This window comes from Lentinus tigrinus, assembly GCF_003813185.1.
Source record: "Lentinus tigrinus ALCF2SS1-7 unplaced genomic scaffold L226scaffold_11, whole genome shotgun sequence".
Lineage (NCBI taxonomy): Eukaryota > Fungi > Basidiomycota > Agaricomycetes > Polyporales > Polyporaceae > Lentinus > Lentinus tigrinus.
The window spans coordinates 719,301-741,022 of NW_027137920.1; the positions used below are offsets into that span (position 1 = coordinate 719,301).

Below are 21,722 nucleotides of genomic sequence, written 5' to 3' on the forward strand. Positions count from 1 at the left end.
ACAGTGAGCTAGATAAGGCAACCTGGACTGAAGGCAGGCCTCCGCCATGCTGCTACCAGGCGTTGATTAGTACGTCCAGGTCGTCCTCGAGGCGTCCTAGCTCAAATCAGTGACTCTTCGTCAACTTTCTCCCCGTGCGTGCTGGCATGTGTCCGAGGCATTTCTGTTGACATCGAAGCAGTGGACAGGGTACGAGATGGCGGGAAGCAAGTTTGCATATGTCCGAAATTTTGAGCTCCCCGACCCTCTGCTTCCAGGGACCTTCATGGTCCTCCGGATCGATGGCCACGCATTTCACCGGTTAGTTTACGCGAGGATGCAGTGATACATGCTCGAACAGTGCGACAGGTTATCCGAAGAACACAACTTCATGAAGCCCAACGATGAACGCGCCCTCCAACTCATGGACCACGCTGCGCGCGATGTTATGAATGAGTTCAAGGATATCGTCCTTGCGTTCGGAGAATCGGATGAATACAGGTCAGTTATAGCGTCCGTCGCAGCCATGCATCCCCACTGATCGTACTTCCCAGCTTCTTGTTCCGCAGATCAGCCTCGCTGTACAATCGCCGCGAGGCAAAAATTCTGACAACAGTGACCTCCCTATTCACCTCATCATACGTGTTCAATTGGAGCAAATACCTGTCTGACACGCCGCTCAAGTACTGCCCTTCCTTTGATGGCCGAATAGTCCTGTATCCCTCACCCAGCGTCGTTCGAGACTACTTCTCCTGGCGGCAAGCGGATAGTGAGCGTGCTATCATCGGTCCGAAGAAGCAAGTCTAACTACCGACGCATCGCGCAGCGCACATCAATAACCTGTACAACACGGTGTTCTGGGCCTTGGTCCTCCAAGGCGGCCAGACAACAACGGAGGCACATGCCACACTCCGGGTACGTGCAGGTGTTATCGGTACATCCTGCAACACTGACACGGAGTAATTCAGGGGACAGTATCTTCTCAGAAGCACGAGATCCTATTCTCCCGTTTTGGCATCAACTACAATGAACTCCCTGCGAGGTTCCGGAAGGGAAGCGTGCTAGTCCGAGAGGAGGTATGCCCAGGCAATCGATATAGATTCCGCATTTTTGATGGCAGCTGGTCAGGTATCCGACGCAGTCGAGACAGGGGATGCTCCTCAAGCAGATCAAGCTATATCGACACCTACCGGAGAGCCTGCATCTGTGAGCGATAAGAAGGCGCAGAAGAAGCCCCGGGTCCGCACAACGGTTGAGCTCTACCACTTCGATATCATAGGAGATGAATTCTGGGATGGTCATTCGAATATACTCGCAGACTCATGACTGAAACCGTGCATCCGTCTCTCAGCGTGACTTGGAGGCTCGAGAGGACCGCCGAATCCATGCGTCCTGCTCCTGAATACTTTTGAGCCACTAGTCAACAGCATCCTTATGGGCACGCAATGATTCTTCAACTTCACAGGTATCTTGAGGCGTGATATTCCCCGTGGGGGCGCAGCAGACTGAGACGGTACTTACGCGTGCTGGCGGGGGCGCCTCCATAGTCATAGAGGCGCCCATGAAGTGGTGACGTTGATACTGTGGCTGTTGTAACTTGGGCTCGAGCTTCACTGTCGTCTACCACTAGGAGAATGCTTGCCTTGCCATCGCGTACCTCCAATGTTTATGTGCGGTCCTACCGTTCAATTGCGGGGCTTGCTAGCTTGCGCTCTTCCTCAAGCTTCTGCCAGCTACCTAGAACACGGCGAACGCTCCCTACTGCTTCGACACCAAAATGGCCACTACCGGCACCCGGTCACCACATCACCACTACTACGAATGCTCTGAGAAACATCATTGAGCGTGCGCGCACTATGAGTACGGAAACACGTACACGTAAGAATGCAGGTAGGTAGACCGATTTCCTCCAGGTTGCGTGTCGCTCTCTACAATAGTGTGTATCTACATCATATGCCTGTGCTGACTGAGTTACTTATGAATTTAGGTGGCACTTCTGACTCTGCGGAGCCCCCTGTACCTCCTCCCGGCCTTCCGGACCTCCCTCCCGCACCCTCGTATCCTTGTCCCTTCTTGACGGACGAGGAAATCATGACGTACCTGGATCCTCTGTATCTGAAATCATGGACTGTCCAGGCTTCGAACCCCGGACAATCGAAGAACCCCGCACCTGAACTCGTCAAGCGCTTCGAATTCTCCTCCCAACCTCCACTCCACTTATTCCTCAACGCGGTCAATGAGATTGAGTCCAAGGAGAACGTGCGTACACCTGCAGCTGATCTTCACCCCTGTCTGACTGTAAATGACTTCTTCTGTGCGTATAGCATCATTGCATACAGGAGACCAGTACAACAGCAGTGACGATCAGGGTACACACGCACTCTGGGCTCCGGCCCGCATCGCACCCCGAAGAACCACGGAAAGGTCGGATCTCCCCCGGGATCACACTTCGCGACATCCGGTTCGCCTACCTCTTGGAGGCCGTGGCTGACGGGCAGAAGGAGCCGCGCTTGGACGTTACGCCCGAAGAGCAGCCGCACACCGCCAAGGCAGTGGAGGCGCGTAGGCAAAAGACTTCGCAGGAAAAGGTGGTGGGCTAAGGATGTAATGATATGTGGTTGCACTTACTCAAATTCAAACACGATGCATACTTCTTCGAGCCCGTGGTCGACTTCCCTCCGCAGTCGAAGAGTGTCCGCCACCGTCATGAGCCTCTGCAGTGTGCTGTGCTGCGGCGAAGAGGGTGGCGTGTGCGGGAGGCACTATCCGTCCACCGGAGCAACATTCGGCAACACTTTCAAGTTCTTCTATGCGTGCTCAGCACGACGGTCCAGGGGGCCGCGATCGGCACGGCGCCCTGGGGCCACGCATCCTAGGAAACAACAACGCCCTCCGCAGGCCACTGTGCGCTATCACCTCCAGGTTCGCTCTTCGTATGTGAACACATCTGGAATTTATACGCGCTCAGGCAGACAGTCAAGGCTGTTTAACGGGGTTTGCGAATATGGTGAAGCAGAAGCTCGACAAGCGCGTGATGTTCACTGCCCCGGGCGAGGTGAGCTTCCTTGAGCGTACTAGTGTACCAGTCGTATCAATATCATCCGTAGTCACTAAGGCATGCGGTGGGCATGACTCAGCGCGTCTTCACTGGCAGGCTATTCATCGACGTAGTTAGCATACGTGACCTCGACGTAGCATTCCTCCATACTCGCCCTATCTACACCCTTCGTGGACAACAGTTTTTCAATTAACAAACGCGCTGTGATCGTGAACATAATGTGCGAGACCAATGGTACACACACCCCATTGCTCCACTGTACTCTGACGTCGCCAGTCCAAGCTTGATGTAACAACAGAAACCTTAAGTAGGCGGAACGCGCTTCAACAGAAACTCCTTCATCGCCGCCAACGACTCTGGATAGTTCGGCGTTCCGGGGTATAGATCAAAGTGCCCTGTCAAGAACGACGCGGCGTGAGAGTTGGACGCGACACTCAAGCGTTTGGAACTTACCACCGGGCACTTCGTAAAGCTCCACCTGGGAAGACATACGTGCGAGCTGCTTCTTCCTATCATGCGGGCAGAGGACGTCTTCCTTGGGTCCAAGCACCTTGACCGGACACGCGATCTTCGCGCCCGTTGCATTGGGGTTGTAGTATTGGAACGCAAAAATGCTCGATGCGTTGACCTACGGACGCATTGGGGAGATAAGCTGAGAGCAATGTGAGACATGACGTGAACAACCGGCCTCATTCGGGTATTGTCTACGCGTACGAGGGGTTGAGCTTTCAGCTATACTCCGCGATGTACGAGAAGGACTCACCCCTTCTGCTTGACGATAGCGTGAATGCCATCATAGGAGTCCGGTGTTGTCATGACGCCGACTCTGCCTGGGTGCGCCGCGGCTGGTACGTATATCGGACCAAGGCCCACAGCCCGTTTGAGTACGTCTGCCACGCCCTTCAAGACCGTCCTCAGGACACCCCAGCTCAGAGGAGGGGTTGAATCTTGCCCGAGGAAAGGGCATTGGGCGATGGCTGCCTTGAGGTTAAGCTCTTGCTGTACGAGACTCGTCAGCGTCCGTCAATGCAAGTCTCTTGGAAGTGGTGCTATTGGCATTCGTACCTCGCTTGCGAGCGTCACGACATGGCCACCTGACAGGCGCGGATGTCAGCAACGATTGCCGCGCAAGGAGGTATGAGTTTCAGGAACGAACGAACCAGCAAAACTGGTTCCCCAGATGACGACGCGCTGCGGGTCGAACTCGGGTTGCTGCCTTGCAAACTTGATGACAGTCCGGTAGTCCTCCAGCTGATCCGAGACGTTGACGACATTTCTTGGCTTACCGTCTGTACAGAGAGGTTATCCCAACTGTGGCGTGTGATCCATGTGTGCACGAATCTTACCAGATGTCCCCCAGCGACGATAGTCAAACACAATGACGCCGTAGCCAAGGGAGGCGAACTCCTCGGCGTAGTCTGCAAGCGACATTAGCTTGTTGGCGGAGAAACCGTGCGCCCTGGGAAGTGAATTCAGTGTGAGCATATTAGTAGTAGACCTCTAGAATGCCGATAGTAGTCACATACATGACGATGACGGGCAGGTCCTTGGGCTGGCTGCCCGCTATTGTGGGCAAGTACTTCCATGCGTCCAGGTTCCATCCGGGGGTTTTCGATGATATCTTCAAGTCCGTCTTGACGAACTTCTGTTCAGTTGTTGTGGACGACATGGTGCAAGAATCGCGGACAGATTGGGAGGGGAGAAGAGTATCTGCACTAAGTCGTACAACGGGAGTGAGACCGTATAAATGGAAGACTCGCGGGCGACTTGCGGCGACGAGGCGGCGAGTGCGGTCGATTCGCACAATGATCAGAGTGGCGTTTAGCCATGGGGACCAAGCTACAGCGCTGCCCGGGGCCCGAAGCGTCTGCAGTTAGGCACTGAGCAACCTGCCAGCAGTACTACTAGTAGTGGAGGAGAATCACTGCCACACCGATGGTGGAATCAATACACTCATAGTAGTTGGGTATGATACACCCACTGACAATGTCCTAAGTAGTTACCGTAAGCACCAGCACAAACAACAATACCCAATACCGGGCGAGGGAGAGGAAGCGAGGACAAAGTCAAAGATTGACGCGGTAAGAGGTGTCGATCATATCACTTGCTCCAAGACCCGCCGACGCACGTGATAACATGAAAGAGGCGAGAACCAGCATCTACTGAGTCCGAGTCGGCAACGTGAGCGTATGAACGCGCCGTAGTCCGACGTTACTGCCTGGCTCGGGTTCGAGTGCGCGTGCCTTGCTAGTGGTAGGCGTAAGCGGGGTGGCAGGCCCGTCCAGGCTTATTGCGGGCTCTCTGCGTATACCGAAGAGGGTCGTGTAAGAGCGGGGCTGCTTGCGCGGTTTCCACATTGGCAGATGGGCACGGTACCAAGAAGCCACAAGAGCATGGGTAAAGGAAGGAGCGAAGGGAGAGGGGGGGTGCAAAGGGGAGAAAAGTCAATATGAGCGCCACAGAGAGTGATGCACGAACAAGCGTACCGCGCGTATCCTGCCGCCGCCAGTGACGTGTGTCGAGCCACTATGCTCTGGCACCGTGCCTATATACGGGAATGTGGTGATCCCAGTCGCATCTGCTATGTGAGCGCGGAGGCCCTGGCGGGCGTTGAGACTCGCAATCATACAGACCGTATATACTAGACGAAACACACTCAATGACGAGGAAGGTGAGAAGACGAGCATGTGCACTCACAGCGGGCGCCGATGTAGTAGAATAGAACGTAAAGGTTCGTCGTCACCATCGTCACATTCTGTCAACAGCCTCATGAGTAAACACCATCTTCGCTCCTGATCTCGAATAATGTCGACATACCGTTATGAGTGAAAGGAGTGCGCATATACTCGTCAGCAGCCCGCTATTGATTGTATAGAACATCTGTGATAATCGTTAGACGGCATGCGGGCAGAGACAGCGATACTTGCCAGCTTGCGGATCAACCGCTTAGATCTATGACTTCGACAAGCAGTCAGACTCGGAGGTGAGTGGTTCATAAAGACATCGAGACCGACCTTGAGCCACTGGACCGGGACGTGTAAAGCAGGAGGACAAGGATTACCGTTATTATGATATCTGTTCCTGCCGTAACACTGCTCATGGCGACGGAGAAGTCGCCGAGCATCGCCAACGCTTCAACCGAAGTAGCCATGAGACTGGGTAGGAAATGTGAGCATAGACAACACAGATGAAGACGGATCATTTTGCGAACCTCTCCGCGAAAAGAACTGCGATGGTGGTATGATGAGGGACGGTGGAGAGCAAGGCTCAGGAGTGCAACTCACCAATCCCAAGGGCTATAAGGCGTATAAGGAGTCAGAGTCGGCCACGCGGCAGGGTTGATGACTGCGACGTACCCCAATTCGCCGCAATAATGATACCCTGGATAATTTCCCGTCAGGAAGGAAGCGGCGTAGGCATAGAGATATGATACTCACCAGGCCTATGACTGTGGCAACTTGCTTGCTGACTGTCGTGACGTCAGGCATATGCGCGGAGACTCGATAGGCAGATCGTGGACGTACGTGACCATACGCGTATGCAATAGAACCTGTGAACATTCTCAGGTGCGCCAAGGGGATATATGGAGAGGTTGTATGTACGCTTGAACCATGGCAGTAAGACATGCCTGTATGCACAACAAGCTTCAGCGTGTGGAGTGACCTCGCTACGTAGCGGTCTCACATTGACGAAAGTCTGGGCCTACGGGACGTCCATAGTACATCAGCCCAGTGATACACGCCTCTACCGGGATCCCACTCACGTTTGATGTCCTAAAGAACGCTGGGTCAGCCACATTTCAGCAACACAGGGCAAGACGTACCAAGGCAGTATCTGTTGACCAGCAAAGTTATTGTGTTCTAACACAAGAAAGTAGAACACTACCCAAGTGATGAGGCAAGGACCATACGTAGCGGGGAAAGTACCGACAGCTATAGGCGTAGAGGCACAGATGGAACAAGTCTAGCCCCCACACCGTCGAAACCTATGGACCAGGAACGTTTTTGGGATAAAAGGATAAGCAGCGGGAAGGAGATTGACGAACAAGGACTCTCAGAAAGACCCTATCATCCTTCCAGTATTGTCGAACATAGACCCCCAGCTGAGCCGTCGCAACTAGGATGATGCATGAGAGCGTGGTCATCACCGATAGATAAGAAGACAAAACTCACGTCCAAACAACCTACGGATCGTGACAGACAACCTTGTGATGGGCACGCCGCGGAGACTCAGAAAGCTAGCTTCACGAACACTCACGCGCCGGTAATGCCTATGCCAATGAGCACTACTCCGAGACTACAAGCCGATCAACAACGTTCGGGAGTGAGCGGATAGACAGTGAAACTCACTTCCAGTTCAAGTACTCTGTCGGCACGGCATAGCTTGAGCCGTCGCTCATGTTAGAGGGACCTGGCCGCGCAGGATGGGAGCATGGAGCGGGGAGAGATCGCGTGCCCCTGGGAGAGAGGCTTTGTAGTTATGCCAGCGGTCGCAACGAAAGACGTGTCTAGAAATGAGAGAGTGGACAGCGGCAGAACGCCATTGGCGAGTCTTTCAAGCTGAAAACCGGCGCGTGCCAGCTCCTGAGGCGGGCGATGAGCACAGTGGAATGCGCCGAAGACCGATTCGCGTGCGCCTGCTACCCACCCTGGTCCTAGTTCGTTGCTACCCGCGATGGTGGCGTAGCCTGGTCTTACCGCACTCTGGGGCGATCGATTGGTGGTAATCGTTCGCCCGAGCATCGGGCTGAAGGAAATCGTGTACCTCAATTGTACCTTGCCACCACCTTCCCGCGATGTTGCAGCAGAGTACATACATAGAGAAGCGAGAGGCCCGACTTTTGTGGGGGATGTAAGCCAATAGGATTCCGTCGTATTCGCCCTGCAGCGATGGTTGCCAGTCCACGGCATATTCGTATCCCCTGCTATGTACCACGGGGATACCTAGGGTCCGCTATCAGATTCGGGTGAGTTCAGGCGTTAACAAGGTCAAATGCCATCAACAAACCAAGGTATGAATGTTCCCACAAACGATCGACCCTTCGCTAACGACAAACGTTCAACGTTTAGTAAAGCTGACGAGCCCATGACGAGAGTCAAGAGTGCATACGAACTCAACGATACTAGATACGAATACACAGACATAGAAAAGCTCAAAACGTCACACCGCCAGTAATAGAGATTCCGTCGACGCAAGCGGCCTCGTGTGCACAAGTCCGAAGCCGAGGGTTTGGTTCTGGTTTGGTTACAGCTCAAGCCACAATCAACGCAGGTAGACGCTCATAACCTGAGTTTGGTCGTGTTAGGAATCGAAGGCCCTGCCTTCCTCTTCCGGTTAGTATCCGAACCTTCAATACGTCCGCAGCTGCCGCAGTGCAAGGAATCGGAAGCTCGTCGACATCGCCGTTGCAGTGATGGTCGCTAGAGCAATTGAGCCTGCAGGATGTAGCTGCCGAGCCCGGAAGTTGTTGAACCACTCCGAGTTCCTGCTACATCATCCGATCATTATTTCGACCGCTACTGAGCGACACGGGATATACGGCCGAAATGTACAATGATTGGCTTGAACAATGTTTGAGCGAACAAAGCACTTAAAAACCCGTCAAAACGAGACTTCTCTATAGGACCTGCGCTCCTAACGAAATCTCCTTAACACTGGACCCTAGTCTACTATGCCAGGTACTCCTCTTGAAAGTCGTGGAATCCAGGGGTGTTGTAGCGTTGCAGCTTTTTGCACACTCGAATACTCAGAGAGACAGTGCTATGAGAATCGACAGGGCCAGAATTACAACAGCAGCTCACAAAGTGGTTGGTATCGCCAATTTCCTAGTTTTCAGTATCTCAGAAAATATGACTAAGAGGCCTTCACTCTCGGAGGAGGCGCAATCCCGTCCGGTTGGCCTAGCGACGTCAGCCTTCCTAGTTGCACTTATGTACCTGGATCTACAGCATGTCGAATGGACTCCCGTGAAGCGTCAGCACCCGCCAACGGATCAGAGCAGATTCAGCGTGGCAGCTGTTATGGATCTGGTGGCTTCCGATGACGACGCGTGGTGTAGATTGAAATTCGGAACAGAGATGCGACGAGAGCAATATTTCGATACATCATTGGGTTAAACGCAGTGCGCCCAGTGTTGAGACTGGCTACAGCCGCAGGTACAGGATACAGATTATTCTTCGTCTTCTGCACTCGTCAGTCATACAGACCACACCGTCAGTAACAGCGGGCTAAGCCACGTCGCCCACACCACATACCACCCGCCCAGACAAGCGTCCAAGCCCCCATCTACACCTCCGCCTGCTTCTTGCTCAACTCCGCCAGCTCTGTCTTCAGCCGCTTCAGCTCCTCGACCGCCTTCGCGATCTCCTTCTCACCCTCCTCGCTCTTCGGCTTCGCCTTCAGCTCGCGCACGACACTCCCCTGTTCCGCGACCTTCTGCTCCCACGCAAGCACCTCCGCACTCTTTGGGCCAGCATTAGCATTGGCCTCCCCTGCGGCCTTCTGCGCCGCCTTCTTCTGCGCCGCCGCCTTGCGCTTCGACATCCCGGGTGCTACGTGCGTCGCGTCCGCATCCGCGCCGGCCTCGGGCGTCTTCTTCGCCCCGGCGAACTTGTCGCGCCAGACGTCCGCCATCTTCTCGTCGATGCGCTTGAAAAGGTGCTCAGGCGTGCCGATGACGTGCCCCGCGAGGAGGTCGTTCGAGAACACGTCCGGGACGGCGCGCGGTGGCGCGTTGAGCTGCGCGAGCATCGCGGCCTCCGTAGATGGCATGAACGGGTGCACGAGGGCGGAGAGGACGTAGATGAGATTGAGCGCTCGCGAGACGACCTGCGCGCAGCGCTTCGGGTTCTCGGTCATGAGCTGCTTGTTGAGCCCGGAGGACTGGAGATAGAGGTTCCCGCGCGCGGAAATGGCCATGACGGTGTGCAGGCCCGTGCGAAGCTTGACGGAGTCCATGTTGTCCGCGTACTCCTTGAGGAGGTTGTTGATCTCGGTGATGAAGTCGGCGTCGATCTCGTCATTCGGCGAGTAAGGACCAGGTGCGTCGCCACTGTCGGGGATGGTGCTGTTGTACTGGGAGGCCACAAACTTGAGCGCACGATTGATGAAGTTACCGAAGCTATTGCGAGGAGGGTCAGCGAGACATGGATAGGCATGAACCACAAGCACATACTTGTTCAGCAGAATGTTGTTGTTGGCAGCGATCTACAGCAGTGTCAGATGCTGGCGTGATTCTAGAGCTCCCGAACACTTACGCAGTCCGTCCACGAGAACATGGCATCTGCAGTCTCCGGTCGCGTCGAGATGAGGTAGTACCTCCAGACGGATGATGGAATGCCTGTCTCCTTCGCCGCCGGTCCAAATACACCGCGATTATGACTCTTGGAAAACTTGCCGCCCTCGTAGTTAAGGTACTCTGCGCGACCCGCTTTAGAACTCCATATGATAGGCACCATTGTGGGAGTTGGCATCTCACCTGTAGTAGAAAGGTGGTGGAGCATGGTCCAATCACGGCCGTCGCCAAGCTGGACTGAGGGGAAATAAATGGTATGGAAGTAGACGTTGTCCTTCCCCATGAACTGGTATAGGCGGACGTTCTCACGATCGAACCACCACTGCTTCCACTCAGGCGTGTAGTTCGCGGTGATACTTGGGTATCCTATGCAAGCATCGAACTGGAATGTACGCGATGAGTACCCCGAGACGCTCCGAGGACGTCTTGTACATGCTTACCCAGACATCTGCGGGACAATCAGTATGAGGAGGAAGAGATGCAAGCGAAGAGAAGGTACGTACACAGAACCTTGTCCTCCATGCCTTCGTGCTCCTTTCCGTCTATGTGCGGTACAGGGACACCCCATGTCAGGTCTCGCGTGACAGGGCTCGGGCGCAAACCAGCCTTCAGGCGCTCGTCGATGAGTTTGCCTTCAGCATTGATGACCGCGTTTGGCGACCACTTGCCCAGCTTAGCGGATTGCTTGATCCACTCCTCCGTGCGAGATTGGAGCTCGTTCAAGCGAATGTACATGTGCGCCGTCGTGCGTGTTGTTACGGAGTGCGTCTTGTCGACCAGACAGCGGGGGTTGATGAGTTCTACGGCGTCCAGCGTCCTTCCACAGACATCACATTGGTCGCCACGGGCATCCTGGCGCGAAGCAGTTGGTGGGAGTGAGGTCAGGACCGAGCAGAACTACTCACATCGGATCCACAAACGGGGCACGTCCCCTCGACGAAGCGATCTGCAAGGAATCTGAAGCTCTGTAAGTCAAGTTGCTGCCATCGGGCAACGGGAACGTACTTATTGCAACCAGCGCAGAACGTCTGCTCCTTCTCTAATCGCTCTAGGAATCCGTGCTTGGCAAGGTTGACATAAATCTCCTGCGCAATTCTGGTGTCCGGATAGATGAAGACCAGGACAGGGTAGGAACAGAGCTGGGATGGCTTACTCGGTATGTAGTGGTGTCGATGTACGACCGAAGTGGTCAAAGCTATCGGGATTTGGTCACGCTCACGCAATCTACAAGCGAAATGGTATCATACCTCAGCTCGAACCACTTGTACGTCTCTACGTGCAAAGCGTTGTACTTGTCGCACAGCTCCCTGGGGGTAAGACCCTCCTTGAGAGCTTGGGTCTCAGTAGCAGTTCCGTACTCGTCGGTTCCACAGATATACAGTGTTCTCCGATTGCGAGTGCCTTGCGGGGGGGGGGGGTTGTCAAGGCGCGATCGATTGCAGACACTGGCCTACTCACGGTTATAGCTACCGAAGGGAGGAGTCAGTAACAACCCTCAAAAAACAACGACATGCAACGCGCACCGGGCAAAAACATCGGCGCTGAGGGTGCTTCCAATGATATTTCCTGCACGCGACTCGGAACGGGGTCTTCCATCGGCAAAGTGTGGCGGACGTACCTAGATGAGGCACATTGTTGCAGTAGGGGAGAGCGGAGGTGATCAGCACGTTTGATTCTCCTTTCGCGGGGAGGCTAGATTGCGCGGCCTGAAGTTGAGAGTACCGTAAAGGACAGAAGAGAAGGGCCTCGTACATTGTTTCTCCGTCTTTGGGAACTGCACGCAACAAGCCCTCCGCCTGGCGAATTTTCTGGGCCATGGCCTCCCGGATTTCTAGCTCTTCAAGATATTCAGACAGCCAGGAGAGGTGGAAGCAAGCAAACACAAGTCTAGTCGTAGCTAGCCGGGCAAGAGCAAAGATCTCGGAAGAGTGAGCAGCTAGGGTAGAGTGAATCGCGGACAAGATCTATCATGATCTAAGCGAGCTGACTCGATCCAAACACGCGCAAATAACGCGTCTCAGCATCGCCACGAACGCGTCGCGTGCCCCCTCCTCCTCCGCGTCATCGGGCCAGTCGGGAAGAGGCGTTCTCTACTCAGCCTATGTGTCGCCATAGTCTCTATCGTTGGATGTTATGCTATGGCCATGTAGCTTCGCGACGGAGTATGTCTCAGCTGGCATACCAAGAAACCCAACTTGAACTCCGCGCCTTATCTTATCAGCGTCCTGCAGTGGAGATTCTGAATCGCAACCTCTCCGGGCCCTCACTCACTTACTGCCATCTTCACTCTACATAGCAGTATTGCAACGGAAAGCCATCTAGCACTGGCGGACTGACAAAAAGCTCATCACGATCAGAATGTCTCACTCCGCTTTCTTCTACGGGACGCTCTTGCATCCATCCATCCTGCGTCGAGTCATAGGTCACGACGGTGGCCAGCTACAGATCTGTCCAGCATTGCTCCTGGTTGGTGTTTCTCTACACATTCCCATTGACAAACAGCATAGACCTGTCGACTGACTGACGATCACAGGAACACACTCGCCACAAGATCAAGGTGGGTATTTTCTCCTGACTTGTTTGTGAAACGACGCACTGACACCACACACAGCATGCGGACTACCCCGCGGTCATCCCATATACAAAGAGCAAGGAGCTCTTTGCCTCAGCGGGCCATGCAGACCTTTCACCAGAAGAACGCACAGTTCGCGGTACCTTCGTGCAAGGCCTGAACGACCAAGATATCCATCTCCTAGACCTCTTTGAAGGAGATGTACGTATAGTTTTGCTGCCCTTCATCCCTGTTTCGCATGTTGACTTACACCTGCAGGAGTACACACGCGAGAACGTGGATGTCCACCCACTCGGACCCCTCACACCTCTATCCTCGACCCCGGTACCCAAGAGCTCCATGCCTTCCTCCTCGGAAACCGCCACCGATGCCTACGTTGTCCCGCTTCACGCGCCCTCTCTACCTCCCCTCGACGCCCTGCCCACCCCACTCCCCGCCCAAACCTACATCTACGCCGGCCCGCTGACCGACCTGAGCCCCGAGCTCTGGTCGTACGAAGACTTCGTTCGCGAGAACGCCTGGAAGTGGGTCGGGCGCAGCGCACTCGAGGACAACTACGTCGAGGTCGACCGCCGGCGCGACATGGGCGGGAAGACGCTGCGCACGGAGATCATCGACACCGCCGCTGTCCCAGGCTCGGAGGACGTCGGTCTCTCCGTCGCCGCAGAGATCACGGCCTGATGAGGAGTGGCAAGGCTCGCGGGAGAAGCGCAGACATACAAATTCCAATAGACGAGGGCTATGTCACTGTGTGCGCCGTGTGGTCTCTGTGTATGCAATGTCGCCGATGCGGACGCCGCCTTCCATACCCGTCCTACGTTGTGATGATTACCGGGGCCCGAGCACGAGATGATGGAATCGCAGGCGTCGGTGGGCGCATGCATTGCACATCGCAGCGTAGCCGGTCGATCAGAGCGGATTAGGGAACCAACGAGCCATATATATTCGGGGCAGCCGGGGGCATACACTGAGCATGCAAGCATGGACTAGGTGTAGTGCTACAGGCTGTAAGGTTATCTCGCTACAAATATACGCCACACCACAACTACGGTACTCGTACAGTGGGATAGGATAACGAGGATGAGCGGAGAGACAGAGAGGACGGGAAAACAGAAAACTGGAGACGGGGGTAGAGAGCGCTATAGCAGGACAGACAGGGAACGCAATCGCTTTTAACACAGGGCGAGTGACGGGAAAACATATGCAAGATGCACGAAAGCATTCAGAGATTGAGCGACGATGACGACGTCAGCATGGAGAACAAAACATCATAGCGTGAGAGAGCCGTGACCACGACAGCGGGAGCACGTATGTTATGTAGAGGAGACTAGGCAAGCAATTACTTATCTACCAAGAGCGGGGAAACATTCGCCTGTCCGAGCACAACGTCGACAGCGTGTATCAGAACATGGGAACCAGAGATGGAGTCGTCATAGATAGGTCGTTGGTCGTTGGTGTTTGTCATCATATTGAGCGTGTCGCGGTGAGATTGAGAGGATCATGGAGAGACTTGTTGGTGGATTCCGAGACACACTGAGCCATGCTCTGCTATCTAGCCAGTGCATCGCACAGTGGCCCAGGCGTCTTGAGACGAGAGGGGTTCAGTCACGAGAGGAGTTCGAGGACGAGCTGGTGCGCCTGCCAGATCGCGCGGAGCCCTGCACGAACTGCTGACCAGATCCACCCGGGACCTGGGAGGCAGAGATGGTACCACGAGCCATGAAGCGGCCACTGGTGTCGCGCATTTGGTCTATGCCAAGGAGGGGCGGCAACTGCTGATCAAACGACCCACTAGCACCAGCCATGCCAGGCAGAGTATGGGCGCGGGTAGGGTTCGTGCGACCATGGCCAGCCTGAGCGAGGTCGGGCGCAGATGTGGAGGGACCGCCCATGGTGCGTGGGGGCAGTGGAGGCAAGAACATCTGCCCAGCCTGTTGATTCATCATGGGCGGCCAAGCGCCAGAAGTCACCCGGCTACCCATGGAAGGCTGTCCGAACACCGACGCCGTCAAGCCAGTTGGAGCGAGCGAGGGCTGTCCGAACGAAGGCTGACCGAAGGTCGCGGACGGCCCACGGGACGTGGGCGGGACGATGTTAGAGAACGGCCCAGGGGCAGCAGCCTGACGGCGGCCCTGCTGGGTAGCAGGCTGCACCCCCTGTGCATAGGGGGAGTTGCCACGCCTAGCAGCACTACGAGCAGCAGCGCGAGTCCTAACCTGGCCGACCTGGTGTCCTTGCCCTTGGAGTGCCGGGTCAATCGGCATGTCTTGAGTGGAAGCCGCAGGCGAGGGGAAGCCCTCGTCATCATCCTTGTCATCAGGAGAGCTATCTCCTTCCTCCACGACCTCCTGGATACCCTGAGCTTCCCTCTCAGCCTGCATGGCACGCAACTGCGCCTTGGTAGGGCGCTTGTTGCGCTTGCGGGGACGCTTCGTGCCCGCGCCGCGGGAGTAGTCCACGACCCAGTAGCTGCCCTTTCCGGGTTCAGTGATTGGCTTCGCGATCCGACGGAAACACTTGTAGAGGGACAAGTTGTGGCGGATGGAGTTCTGAATGTACAAGTGTGTCAGTGCGTGGCGCATCAGCTGAAAATGATCAAAGCACGCACCTGCCACGACTTATCGTCCCTATTGAGGCGGAACCATTCGAACCTATCTTCAAGAGCCTGGTAGATCTCTTGGAGCGTCAACCGTTTAGTCGTGCTGCCAAGAATTGCGAGCTGAGACAAAGTAGGAATAGACTGTCCGGGACGTTGGCCGGGAGGTGGGTCCGCGAGGGCGTTGAGACTAAGCTCCTGGTCAGGGCTGAGGCCCAGAATCTGGCGAATGTCCGCATCAGAAGTCGGGATGTAGGCATCATCGCCTACGCGAAGGTGCGACTGGGAGGAATTGTCGTAGCCGAGGGTGTCGTAGGGCTGTGGCGCGACAGGTTGTGGCAACTGAATACGCGTTTGACCAGGGATTAGGGACTCCTGGCGCATGTCACGGTCGTAGGGAGCATCGTCGGTATGCATCGGAAGGAGTTGCATCTCGGGGGAAGGGGGGAAGCCGTGCATTTGCATGTGGTCGGGGGACCCCATTCCCAGCGGCACTTGGGGCGCGCCCATAGGTGGGTATGTGTGTGTGCGTGGGCGATAGTAGGCATTTTCAGCCTGGAGGGGGTCTCTGCCGAACCGAGCGTGTTCCATACCAACCCTGCGGAGGGACTGCTCATCGTAGGCGGGGTAATGATGGGGATTGAAGACGGGAGGGGGCACAACGCGCTGGGGAGGGGGAAACACGTCGTGTCCTTGAAGGAGGGGACCCCCAGGATGCGAACCGTTGCTTACGACGCCACTCGACGCGCTCCCCTGGCTACTACCACTCTGACCGCCGCTATGGTCACTCCTACCGCTACCATGCGACCCTGTCGGGCTACTGCCCCCACTGTTGCGCCTGAACGAGGTCTACAAGTGAATCAGATAAAGATCCGACCCCATCAGATAAGCAGAGAGTGCGTACGGGGTGCACCGTCGTCGAGGTCATCGACGACGGAATTCCTGAGTGAAAGTTCGGCATAGGCGGGTTGAATGGCACATCGGGGCCGGTTTCGACGAAAGTAGAAGGATGGGATGGACGAGACGAGCTGGGCGGGACATACGGTGGGTCGTCGACGTAGATTGTGGCGGTCGCAGAGCCTGCACGATTGGCGGGGAATGGAGGGGTAGTTTGGCTCCCATATGGTGCCCGCCCACCGCCGTAGCCCTGGGGAACCCGTCCTGAGGGATAAGAGCGCTGCGAGGCACTCCCATCCTCGTCAGAGACGGAATCCGAACCAGAACTATCACGACGATATTGTGGGTCTGGGGAGCTCGCGGTGGACGGCAGGGTCGCAGAAGTTGGTGTGGTGAACGGGTAGAAGCGCCCTGTCGAAGCGTTTGTGTCCATGTTTGGCAATCGAGGGATGCGGGAAAACGCGGATGCTGGTCAACGTGAGAGCCGCTAATGCGTGTTGACGCCCTTAGAAATTGACGAGTAGTCGTTTTGGGCGAAGAAAAGAGGGGCGAAGTGTGCGAACTAGGTCGGCTATGAGGCTTTGTGGGCGTACCGTGAGAGGGTCGCCCTCCGAGCAATGGATGCCAGCAATGTCGTGTGGACTCACGGACGTCTACATCGCTCCTCTGCGCTGGCTCTTCGGTCTTTCACTGTTAGAGAAGAAAGGTACGAAGACAAAGGACGGGCAGCAGCACGTCAGCAGCCATCACTGTGCCACTCGGTCTCTCCCGGCGGTCCTTTATCCTGCTCGGTTACAGGGAAAGGCCCTCCGAAACATGTCTGATATTCGGCATGTTCATCAACCCGAACCGGGTATATTTACAACGTTGCAAGCTGCCACGGTCGGTGACACCATCCCCATGTCCCTCGCTGGATGTATGATCCGAATAAGGCAAGTGTCCTAGATCCTTCGCTCCCGGCATCCCGTACATTGCGTGGCAGGAGCCTACCGAACGTATCACAGATATGTGTTAACGTACGGTAGACTACTGTCCGACATGTCCGCCTTTCGAGCGCGCCAGATAACCATCACGCACCTCGGAGAAGACTTACAGAACATCGCGCTCGATGTTCGCAGGCAGGGCCAAGGCCCCTCTGTATGCGCATGGCAGAGTGCACCAAGGCATTGCAGTCGACTAGACTATTGTTTTCTGGTCAGCAAGGGCGGCAGGAGGAAGAATATGTGGTTCAGCTGCGACGACACACCGTCCGGGCGTAGACGCCCAGATGTCCTCCTCCGAGGCATAACCTCACTATATGTGCCTGGCGGCGGCAATTGATGGTTCTCGTTGGCTCCTCGTAGAAACCATGAGAGTCAACGAGAGTCGTCTTTTGAACGAGAGCCCATATAGCGAGTTTTGAAGACTTGGACAGACCGGCATGGTGGTAGTCAGAGAACAAGGAAGACTGTAGCAGACCGATCGCGAGCCACATCCTTCACGTCTTTGCACAGCATATACCTCTCGTCTTAGCTTCCACCTATCATCCCCCTTTTCAGGCTTTGCGGATGTTGCCCAGACAACTCCTGAACCGGCTGACTGATGTCCATACCTCTAGTCACTTCATGCACCCTCCTCTGCGACGCCTGCCAGCCGCCGGGCCTCCACGAGACGACAATCTTCTCCCCCTGGCAGCCATCTTGGCCCCCCTTTGATCTCGGTCCTCCGAACATCCTACAGCTTTGTGCGCTGCCTTGGTGACCTGTCTTTGCCCTCATGTCGTTTCAAGATACGCATAGGACGACTTCCATCCAACGGCGATGTCTCGTCGGTATGCCTCCAGTATGACTACAAGTCGTGCCCTCGTGAATGGAGGTTAGCCTCCGGTAGCTTGTATTCCCAGGTGAGCTTGTCATTACAACGTGTAGTAACAAGGTTGTCGCTTGTTTCCTTCTACATACCCATATGGTTGTCCCGTAGAGGGTCTTGCACAAGTTTTTGAAACTTTACTCTCATCCCACGCCTCTGGTCTCATAGATACTGTTTGCGGTGAGGTGTCGACCTCCGAGGTTTATGTCAACCTTTCCGCATCCCTGCTGTCCTTCGCATCTACCACCATCATGCAGCCAAATACACGTGCCACATCCTATCCCCCTATATCGTGCGGACATGTGGTGCATCCTCCTCGACCCCTCCCTAGACACTCAGGTGCTCTATGTAGCGTTAGTTGGGTATCGTTACGCCCGTATCTGTTCATAATGCCAGATCGCAGCTCACAATGTCCCCCCTTGACGACATGATGAAGCAGATGAGCACCACACCAATTCAACTCTCATACCATGGTCCGTACCAGGTCTGTCTTGAGTGCACTCACACATAAACCCACGTCACACGCACGCAGACACAGTTGGACTATCGCTCCAGTATATCATGAGCCTCAGGAATACTACAAGGAAGCGTATCCGCGAAGGTATGTCCATATCCAAAGCTGAACTCCGTATCCGGCATCGCGTAACATCGACTGTCGTCGCAGAAGACGGCTTGCGGGGTCGCAATGGTCGGCGAGTCATCCACCGTCGCTGAGGACGCGGTCGTGGTCGCGTTCAGATGGTGCACTGACACGACGATGTCGGGCCTGCGGGGCTGGAACGGATGAGTTTATGGCACCTTCGCAGTACGGTGGAGGTGGCAACATACAGTTGATACTTGTGTTGAAGGTTTGTGAGTCGCGACCGTGGTAATCTTGATTTCTGGCAAGCTACGCCGCCCCATACGCTCAGCCTCGATCCGCAAACCTAGTCGGGCGTTGAGCGTGGATAGGAGGGAGATGGAGTATACTGGCCATGTCGTCAGTCATGTCCTAATCTACGTAAATGTTTGGCAGAGACGTACACCCGGAGCCGATATAGTAGAACATCACGAACAAGGACGATGTCGGCTTCAGAGAGACCATCATGACTGTCAAGACCCCAAACACGCTGTGTTGTTGTTCAGACCCTGTGCGACTCGTGCGACAAGGGAGAACGTTACCTAGTCAACACGCCCGTATTGACAGTATAGAGCATCTACGTGATAGTCAGCTGTTGGTGTCGCATCGACGCAGACTGATCATACAAGTACGAACCAACTTGTTTATCAAGCGGTCGGCACTGCAGAGGCGCACCACTGTGAGTAAGGATCTTATGAATGCGTGAGAGACTTACCCTTGTGTGCCAGTTCGGGATGTCAACAGAAGGATGACCAGCGCACCGCACAGCAGTACGTCGGTAGAAGCACCAAGGACACTCATGGCGATGTCATACGGCTACGGACCATGGATCAGTCGGGATAGTTGCCGAAGAATCATTCAAGAGTGGACTCACAACCAATCTGACATACTCCACGACCGACTTCGTGAGGATGCTGACCTTACAACGTGAGGAGTTTCGTTATAACGACCGTAGATGATACGTACGTCATGATGAAAAGAGCTGCAGGTGGTGATCAGTCAATGTCGAACCTGTCTTAACGAGAATCACTGACCAACAGAGAAAACTGTACGATCGCACAAGTCATCAATGGACGCTACGTGATGACCCATACGTTACCACCTACCCCATGTCGCTGCGATGAACGTGGCCTGAGGAGTGTGTTAACGTTACAAGCGAATACAACAACGATCTAATCACACACCATGATTGCCAGAAGGAGCTTACGCTTGCTCACTATGTGCAGAATTGATAACTTAGGACGCATGGCCCAATACGGAAGAGGAAACGTACGTGTCCATATCCGAGACGCGTAGAACCTAGCGTGAACTCAAGATGAGTTTGGGCTTTTGAGGGTTAGATGTTTGCACTTACGACTGGACGAGAGCGATGGCACACGCCTATGTGCGAAGGTATGTCACTACAAAGTGATACGCCGTATTGACGGACAGACTCGGACTTACGTTACACAGCAGCTGAACCTTCACGATGCCGTACCCGCGTCACAGAGTGACAAATAGCAGAAGACTCGAAGCACTCACGTTGGCGGTCCTGAAGAAGGAAGCCGTTGGCGATCATCTGCTGAATCACAAGCCAGGTCACGCACCAAGGAAGCGGCTCGGCACCGATATTCTGACCCCTCTTGTCAACGAGGTAGATGTACACTGAAGCCACAACAGTCAGAACCCATAGTACCGCACATGCAAGAAGTCCTCGCGATACTCACTTGTGGCGCTATAGAGGCCGAGATGGGTCGCGTCGAGGAACCAGACTGCGACGACCTGAGTACGCACGCGCGTCACGAGCTGGGGTTGTTGGCACATGAAACGGACACATACCAATGCCTTCAACAGTTGGCGATCATGGGGGTAGTGCTTGAAGTACCAGCCCGTCTGCGCGGTGATGACTTGTGCAACGGAGGTGAGATGACAAGATCCATCCTGCATCCTACGACCCTCGACGTACCTCCAAACAAGCTATTGGTTCAAGCTGCCAGTCAGTTGAAGCTTTCTGTACACGATCCAAACCACGTACCATCCGGTTGCAGCCAACCCAACCAAGATCGTACCAACCCTATGCCACTTCCTGTAAGCGAAGGTGTTCTGCCGCCGCAAGCGAAGGCAAGACGAACGTCAGGTCCAAGATACCACCAACGAGATCAACCATGGCTACATGGGGCGGGGAGGGACGACCTCCTTTGCGAAGGGGAAGACTGAAGGGAGCGAAGTCTGAGAATCGTGCAGCGGAAGTCCGCCGTCCTGGACATAAGGCTATAAGGGGCGACGAAGCGTTAAGGGGCTGCGAGGTCGTAGAATTGGTGCGACCGCGCCCACGCAACACGCGCAACGGGACGGACCAATATGGCAGCCTTCTAGGGGATACGTAAGTCTAGCTCAACGGGATTTAGAATTTAATAAACCGGGACATGACGTTCACGGTCCGGGCTGCAGGTGCCAGGGAGAGGCAGACGCAGGTCATATATCAGTAGGCGACCTCGCGTGATGGCAGTACCATGCAACAGGAGACTTCGGTAGAAGAGCGCTGGCTCGGGCAAGGTGAATATGGACATATTTGATCCGTCTATAGTCCGTCGATAGCGATGCCAGGCCTCGTCATGAACAGAGTCTTCAAACTGAGACATCTTGTTCACGACATGGCGGATTGGGGGTACGCTGTACGAGACACACTCCTGTCAAGGTGCCAGCGGGTGCTCGGAGAATGGACACGAGGCCGCCCTTGGGTGTATGAAAGCTTCCATGCATGCTTACCCGTGACTGACAGCGTGTGGGTATGCGCGCAGCCGGCCGCGCCCATGCTGACTAGAGGCAACGGTTGATAATAGATAAGTATTATAGTCCATCCAGGGTCGCCTTTGATAC

General features: G+C 55.0%; 10 protein-coding genes across 10 annotated transcripts; 3 read left to right on the plus strand and 7 right to left on the minus strand.

Annotated features, from left to right (window-relative positions):
• The first annotated feature begins 55 nt into the window (after positions 1-55).
• On the plus strand, positions 56-1,323 carry L226DRAFT_534865 (tRNAHis guanylyltransferase). The gene is made up of 7 exons (XM_067680768.1): positions 56-134; positions 182-300; positions 349-480; positions 534-748; positions 806-894; positions 948-1,055; positions 1,108-1,323. The coding sequence occupies exons 2-7, from the start codon at positions 197-199 to the stop codon at positions 1,303-1,305; spliced, it is 846 nt and encodes a 281-aa protein (XP_067535867.1). The 5' UTR covers positions 56-134; positions 182-196; the 3' UTR covers positions 1,306-1,323.
• Positions 1,324-1,585: 262 nt separating this feature from the next.
• Positions 1,586-2,641, plus strand: L226DRAFT_534866 (uncharacterized protein). The gene is made up of 3 exons (XM_067680769.1): positions 1,586-1,869; positions 1,967-2,238; positions 2,304-2,641. Exons 1-3 carry the CDS (start codon positions 1,614-1,616, stop codon positions 2,577-2,579), a joined length of 804 nt encoding a protein of 267 aa, XP_067535868.1. The 5' UTR covers positions 1,586-1,613; the 3' UTR covers positions 2,580-2,641.
• A 537-nt stretch (positions 2,642-3,178) lies between these two features.
• On the minus strand, positions 3,179-4,931 carry L226DRAFT_612920 (alpha/beta-hydrolase). The gene is made up of 8 exons (XM_067686447.1): positions 4,564-4,931; positions 4,384-4,496; positions 4,198-4,326; positions 4,103-4,131; positions 3,801-4,036; positions 3,726-3,741; positions 3,491-3,665; positions 3,179-3,432 (listed from the first exon to the last, which is right to left on the minus strand). Exons 1-8 carry the CDS (start codon positions 4,704-4,706, stop codon positions 3,341-3,343), a joined length of 933 nt encoding a protein of 310 aa, XP_067535869.1. The 5' UTR covers positions 4,707-4,931; the 3' UTR covers positions 3,179-3,340.
• An 18-nt stretch (positions 4,932-4,949) lies between these two features.
• On the minus strand, positions 4,950-7,436 carry L226DRAFT_612921 (uncharacterized protein; the record flags this gene model as incomplete). Its single annotated transcript, XM_067686448.1, has 16 exons — positions 4,950-5,373; positions 5,524-5,678; positions 5,735-5,792; positions 5,855-5,917; positions 5,965-5,995; positions 6,052-6,192; positions 6,249-6,264; positions 6,322-6,333; positions 6,394-6,418; positions 6,475-6,506; positions 6,562-6,587; positions 6,640-6,665; positions 6,722-6,739; positions 6,801-6,810; positions 7,295-7,333; positions 7,387-7,436. 16 exons carry the CDS (start codon positions 7,434-7,436, stop codon positions 5,197-5,199), a joined length of 879 nt encoding a protein of 292 aa, XP_067535870.1. The 3' UTR covers positions 4,950-5,196.
• Positions 7,437-9,072: 1,636 nt separating this feature from the next.
• On the minus strand, positions 9,073-12,278 carry L226DRAFT_534870 (methionyl-tRNA synthetase). The gene is made up of 14 exons (XM_067680770.1): positions 12,084-12,278; positions 11,950-12,023; positions 11,855-11,897; positions 11,790-11,797; positions 11,579-11,732; positions 11,485-11,526; positions 11,337-11,426; positions 11,237-11,288; positions 10,835-11,183; positions 10,772-10,779; positions 10,515-10,713; positions 10,294-10,454; positions 10,212-10,243; positions 9,073-10,157 (listed from the first exon to the last, which is right to left on the minus strand). The coding sequence occupies exons 1-14, from the start codon at positions 12,146-12,148 to the stop codon at positions 9,323-9,325; spliced, it is 2,112 nt and encodes a 703-aa protein (XP_067535871.1). The 5' UTR covers positions 12,149-12,278; the 3' UTR covers positions 9,073-9,322.
• Positions 12,279-12,569: 291 nt separating this feature from the next.
• L226DRAFT_560363 (uncharacterized protein) lies at positions 12,570-14,067 on the plus strand. The gene is made up of 4 exons (XM_067683357.1): positions 12,570-12,797; positions 12,865-12,888; positions 12,943-13,104; positions 13,162-14,067. The coding sequence occupies exons 1-4, from the start codon at positions 12,690-12,692 to the stop codon at positions 13,582-13,584; spliced, it is 717 nt and encodes a 238-aa protein (XP_067535872.1). The 5' UTR covers positions 12,570-12,689; the 3' UTR covers positions 13,585-14,067.
• A 128-nt stretch (positions 14,068-14,195) lies between these two features.
• L226DRAFT_60469 (uncharacterized protein) lies at positions 14,196-15,452 on the minus strand. Its single transcript, XM_067685704.1, has one exon. The coding sequence runs from the start codon at positions 15,282-15,284 to the stop codon at positions 14,505-14,507; it is 780 nt and encodes a 259-aa protein (XP_067535873.1). The 5' UTR covers positions 15,285-15,452; the 3' UTR covers positions 14,196-14,504.
• Positions 15,357-15,883, minus strand: L226DRAFT_462663 (winged helix DNA-binding domain-containing protein; the record flags this gene model as incomplete). Its single annotated transcript, XM_067675737.1, has 2 exons — positions 15,357-15,452; positions 15,512-15,883. Coding segments are annotated over 2 exons (468 nt in total), but the record flags the coding sequence as incomplete, so codon positions are not given.
• A 320-nt stretch (positions 15,884-16,203) lies between these two features.
• L226DRAFT_60462 (uncharacterized protein) lies at positions 16,204-16,921 on the minus strand. The gene is made up of 2 exons (XM_067685703.1): positions 16,404-16,921; positions 16,204-16,337 (listed from the first exon to the last, which is right to left on the minus strand). The coding sequence occupies exons 1-2, from the start codon at positions 16,827-16,829 to the stop codon at positions 16,317-16,319; spliced, it is 447 nt and encodes a 148-aa protein (XP_067535875.1). The 5' UTR covers positions 16,830-16,921; the 3' UTR covers positions 16,204-16,316.
• Positions 16,922-18,787: 1,866 nt separating this feature from the next.
• On the minus strand, positions 18,788-21,328 carry L226DRAFT_612925 (uncharacterized protein; the record flags this gene model as incomplete). Its single annotated transcript, XM_067686449.1, has 21 exons — positions 20,975-21,328; positions 20,878-20,916; positions 20,809-20,819; positions 20,682-20,749; positions 20,570-20,624; positions 20,450-20,507; positions 20,385-20,394; positions 20,307-20,324; positions 20,218-20,243; positions 20,137-20,162; positions 20,048-20,079; positions 19,970-19,994; positions 19,898-19,909; positions 19,830-19,845; positions 19,738-19,777; positions 19,579-19,679; positions 19,500-19,524; positions 19,406-19,440; positions 19,268-19,353; positions 19,073-19,212; positions 18,788-19,018 (listed from the first exon to the last, which is right to left on the minus strand). The coding sequence occupies exons 1-21, from the start codon at positions 21,007-21,009 to the stop codon at positions 18,788-18,790; spliced, it is 1,089 nt and encodes a 362-aa protein (XP_067535876.1). The 5' UTR covers positions 21,010-21,328.
• Between the last annotated feature and the right edge of the window lie 394 nt (positions 21,329-21,722).

Bases quoted from the DNA above. Each gene is read 5' to 3' on its own strand.
- L226DRAFT_534865 (XM_067680768.1), top strand. From the start codon at position 197: ATGGCGGGAAGCAAGTTTGCATATGTCCGAAATTTTGAGCTCCCCGAC. The intron at 749-805 runs GTGAGCGTGCTA...CGCATCGCGCAG, and splicing joins CTCCTGGCGGCAAGCGGATA to CGCACATCAATAACCTGTAC. The intron at 1,056-1,107 runs GTATGCCCAGGC...GCAGCTGGTCAG, and splicing joins GCGTGCTAGTCCGAGAGGAG to GTATCCGACGCAGTCGAGAC.
- L226DRAFT_534866 (XM_067680769.1), top strand. From the start codon at position 1,614: ATGCTTGCCTTGCCATCGCGTACCTCCAATGTTTATGTGCGGTCCTAC. The intron at 1,870-1,966 runs GTAGGTAGACCG...TTATGAATTTAG, and splicing joins ACGTACACGTAAGAATGCAG to GTGGCACTTCTGACTCTGCG. The intron at 2,239-2,303 runs GTGCGTACACCT...CTGTGCGTATAG, and splicing joins AGATTGAGTCCAAGGAGAAC to CATCATTGCATACAGGAGAC.
- L226DRAFT_612920 (XM_067686447.1), bottom strand. From the start codon at position 4,706: ATGTCGTCCACAACAACTGAACAGAAGTTCGTCAAGACGGACTTGAAG. The intron at 4,497-4,563 runs GTATGTGACTAC...TTCACTTCCCAG, and splicing joins GACCTGCCCGTCATCGTCAT to GGCGCACGGTTTCTCCGCCA. The intron at 4,132-4,197 runs GTTCGTTCGTTC...CGCGCCTGTCAG, and splicing joins CTGGGGAACCAGTTTTGCTG to GTGGCCATGTCGTGACGCTC.
- L226DRAFT_534870 (XM_067680770.1), bottom strand. From the start codon at position 12,148: ATGGCCCAGAAAATTCGCCAGGCGGAGGGCTTGTTGCGTGCAGTTCCC. The intron at 11,184-11,236 runs GTGAGTAGTTCT...GCTTCGCGCCAG, and splicing joins GCCCCGTTTGTGGATCCGAT to GATGCCCGTGGCGACCAATG. The intron at 10,455-10,514 runs GTGAGATGCCAA...CGGGTCGCGCAG, and splicing joins CCACCACCTTTCTACTACAG to AGTACCTTAACTACGAGGGC.
- L226DRAFT_560363 (XM_067683357.1), top strand. From the start codon at position 12,690: ATGTCTCACTCCGCTTTCTTCTACGGGACGCTCTTGCATCCATCCATC. The intron at 12,889-12,942 runs GTGGGTATTTTC...CACCACACACAG, and splicing joins ACACTCGCCACAAGATCAAG to CATGCGGACTACCCCGCGGT. The intron at 13,105-13,161 runs GTACGTATAGTT...TTACACCTGCAG, and splicing joins TAGACCTCTTTGAAGGAGAT to GAGTACACACGCGAGAACGT.
- L226DRAFT_60469 (XM_067685704.1), bottom strand. From the start codon at position 15,284: ATGCAGGCTGAGAGGGAAGCTCAGGGTATCCAGGAGGTCGTGGAGGAA.
- L226DRAFT_60462 (XM_067685703.1), bottom strand. From the start codon at position 16,829: ATGGACACAAACGCTTCGACAGGGCGCTTCTACCCGTTCACCACACCA. The intron at 16,338-16,403 runs GTACGCACTCTC...GACCTCGTTCAG, and splicing joins CCTCGACGACGGTGCACCCC to GCGCAACAGTGGGGGCAGTA.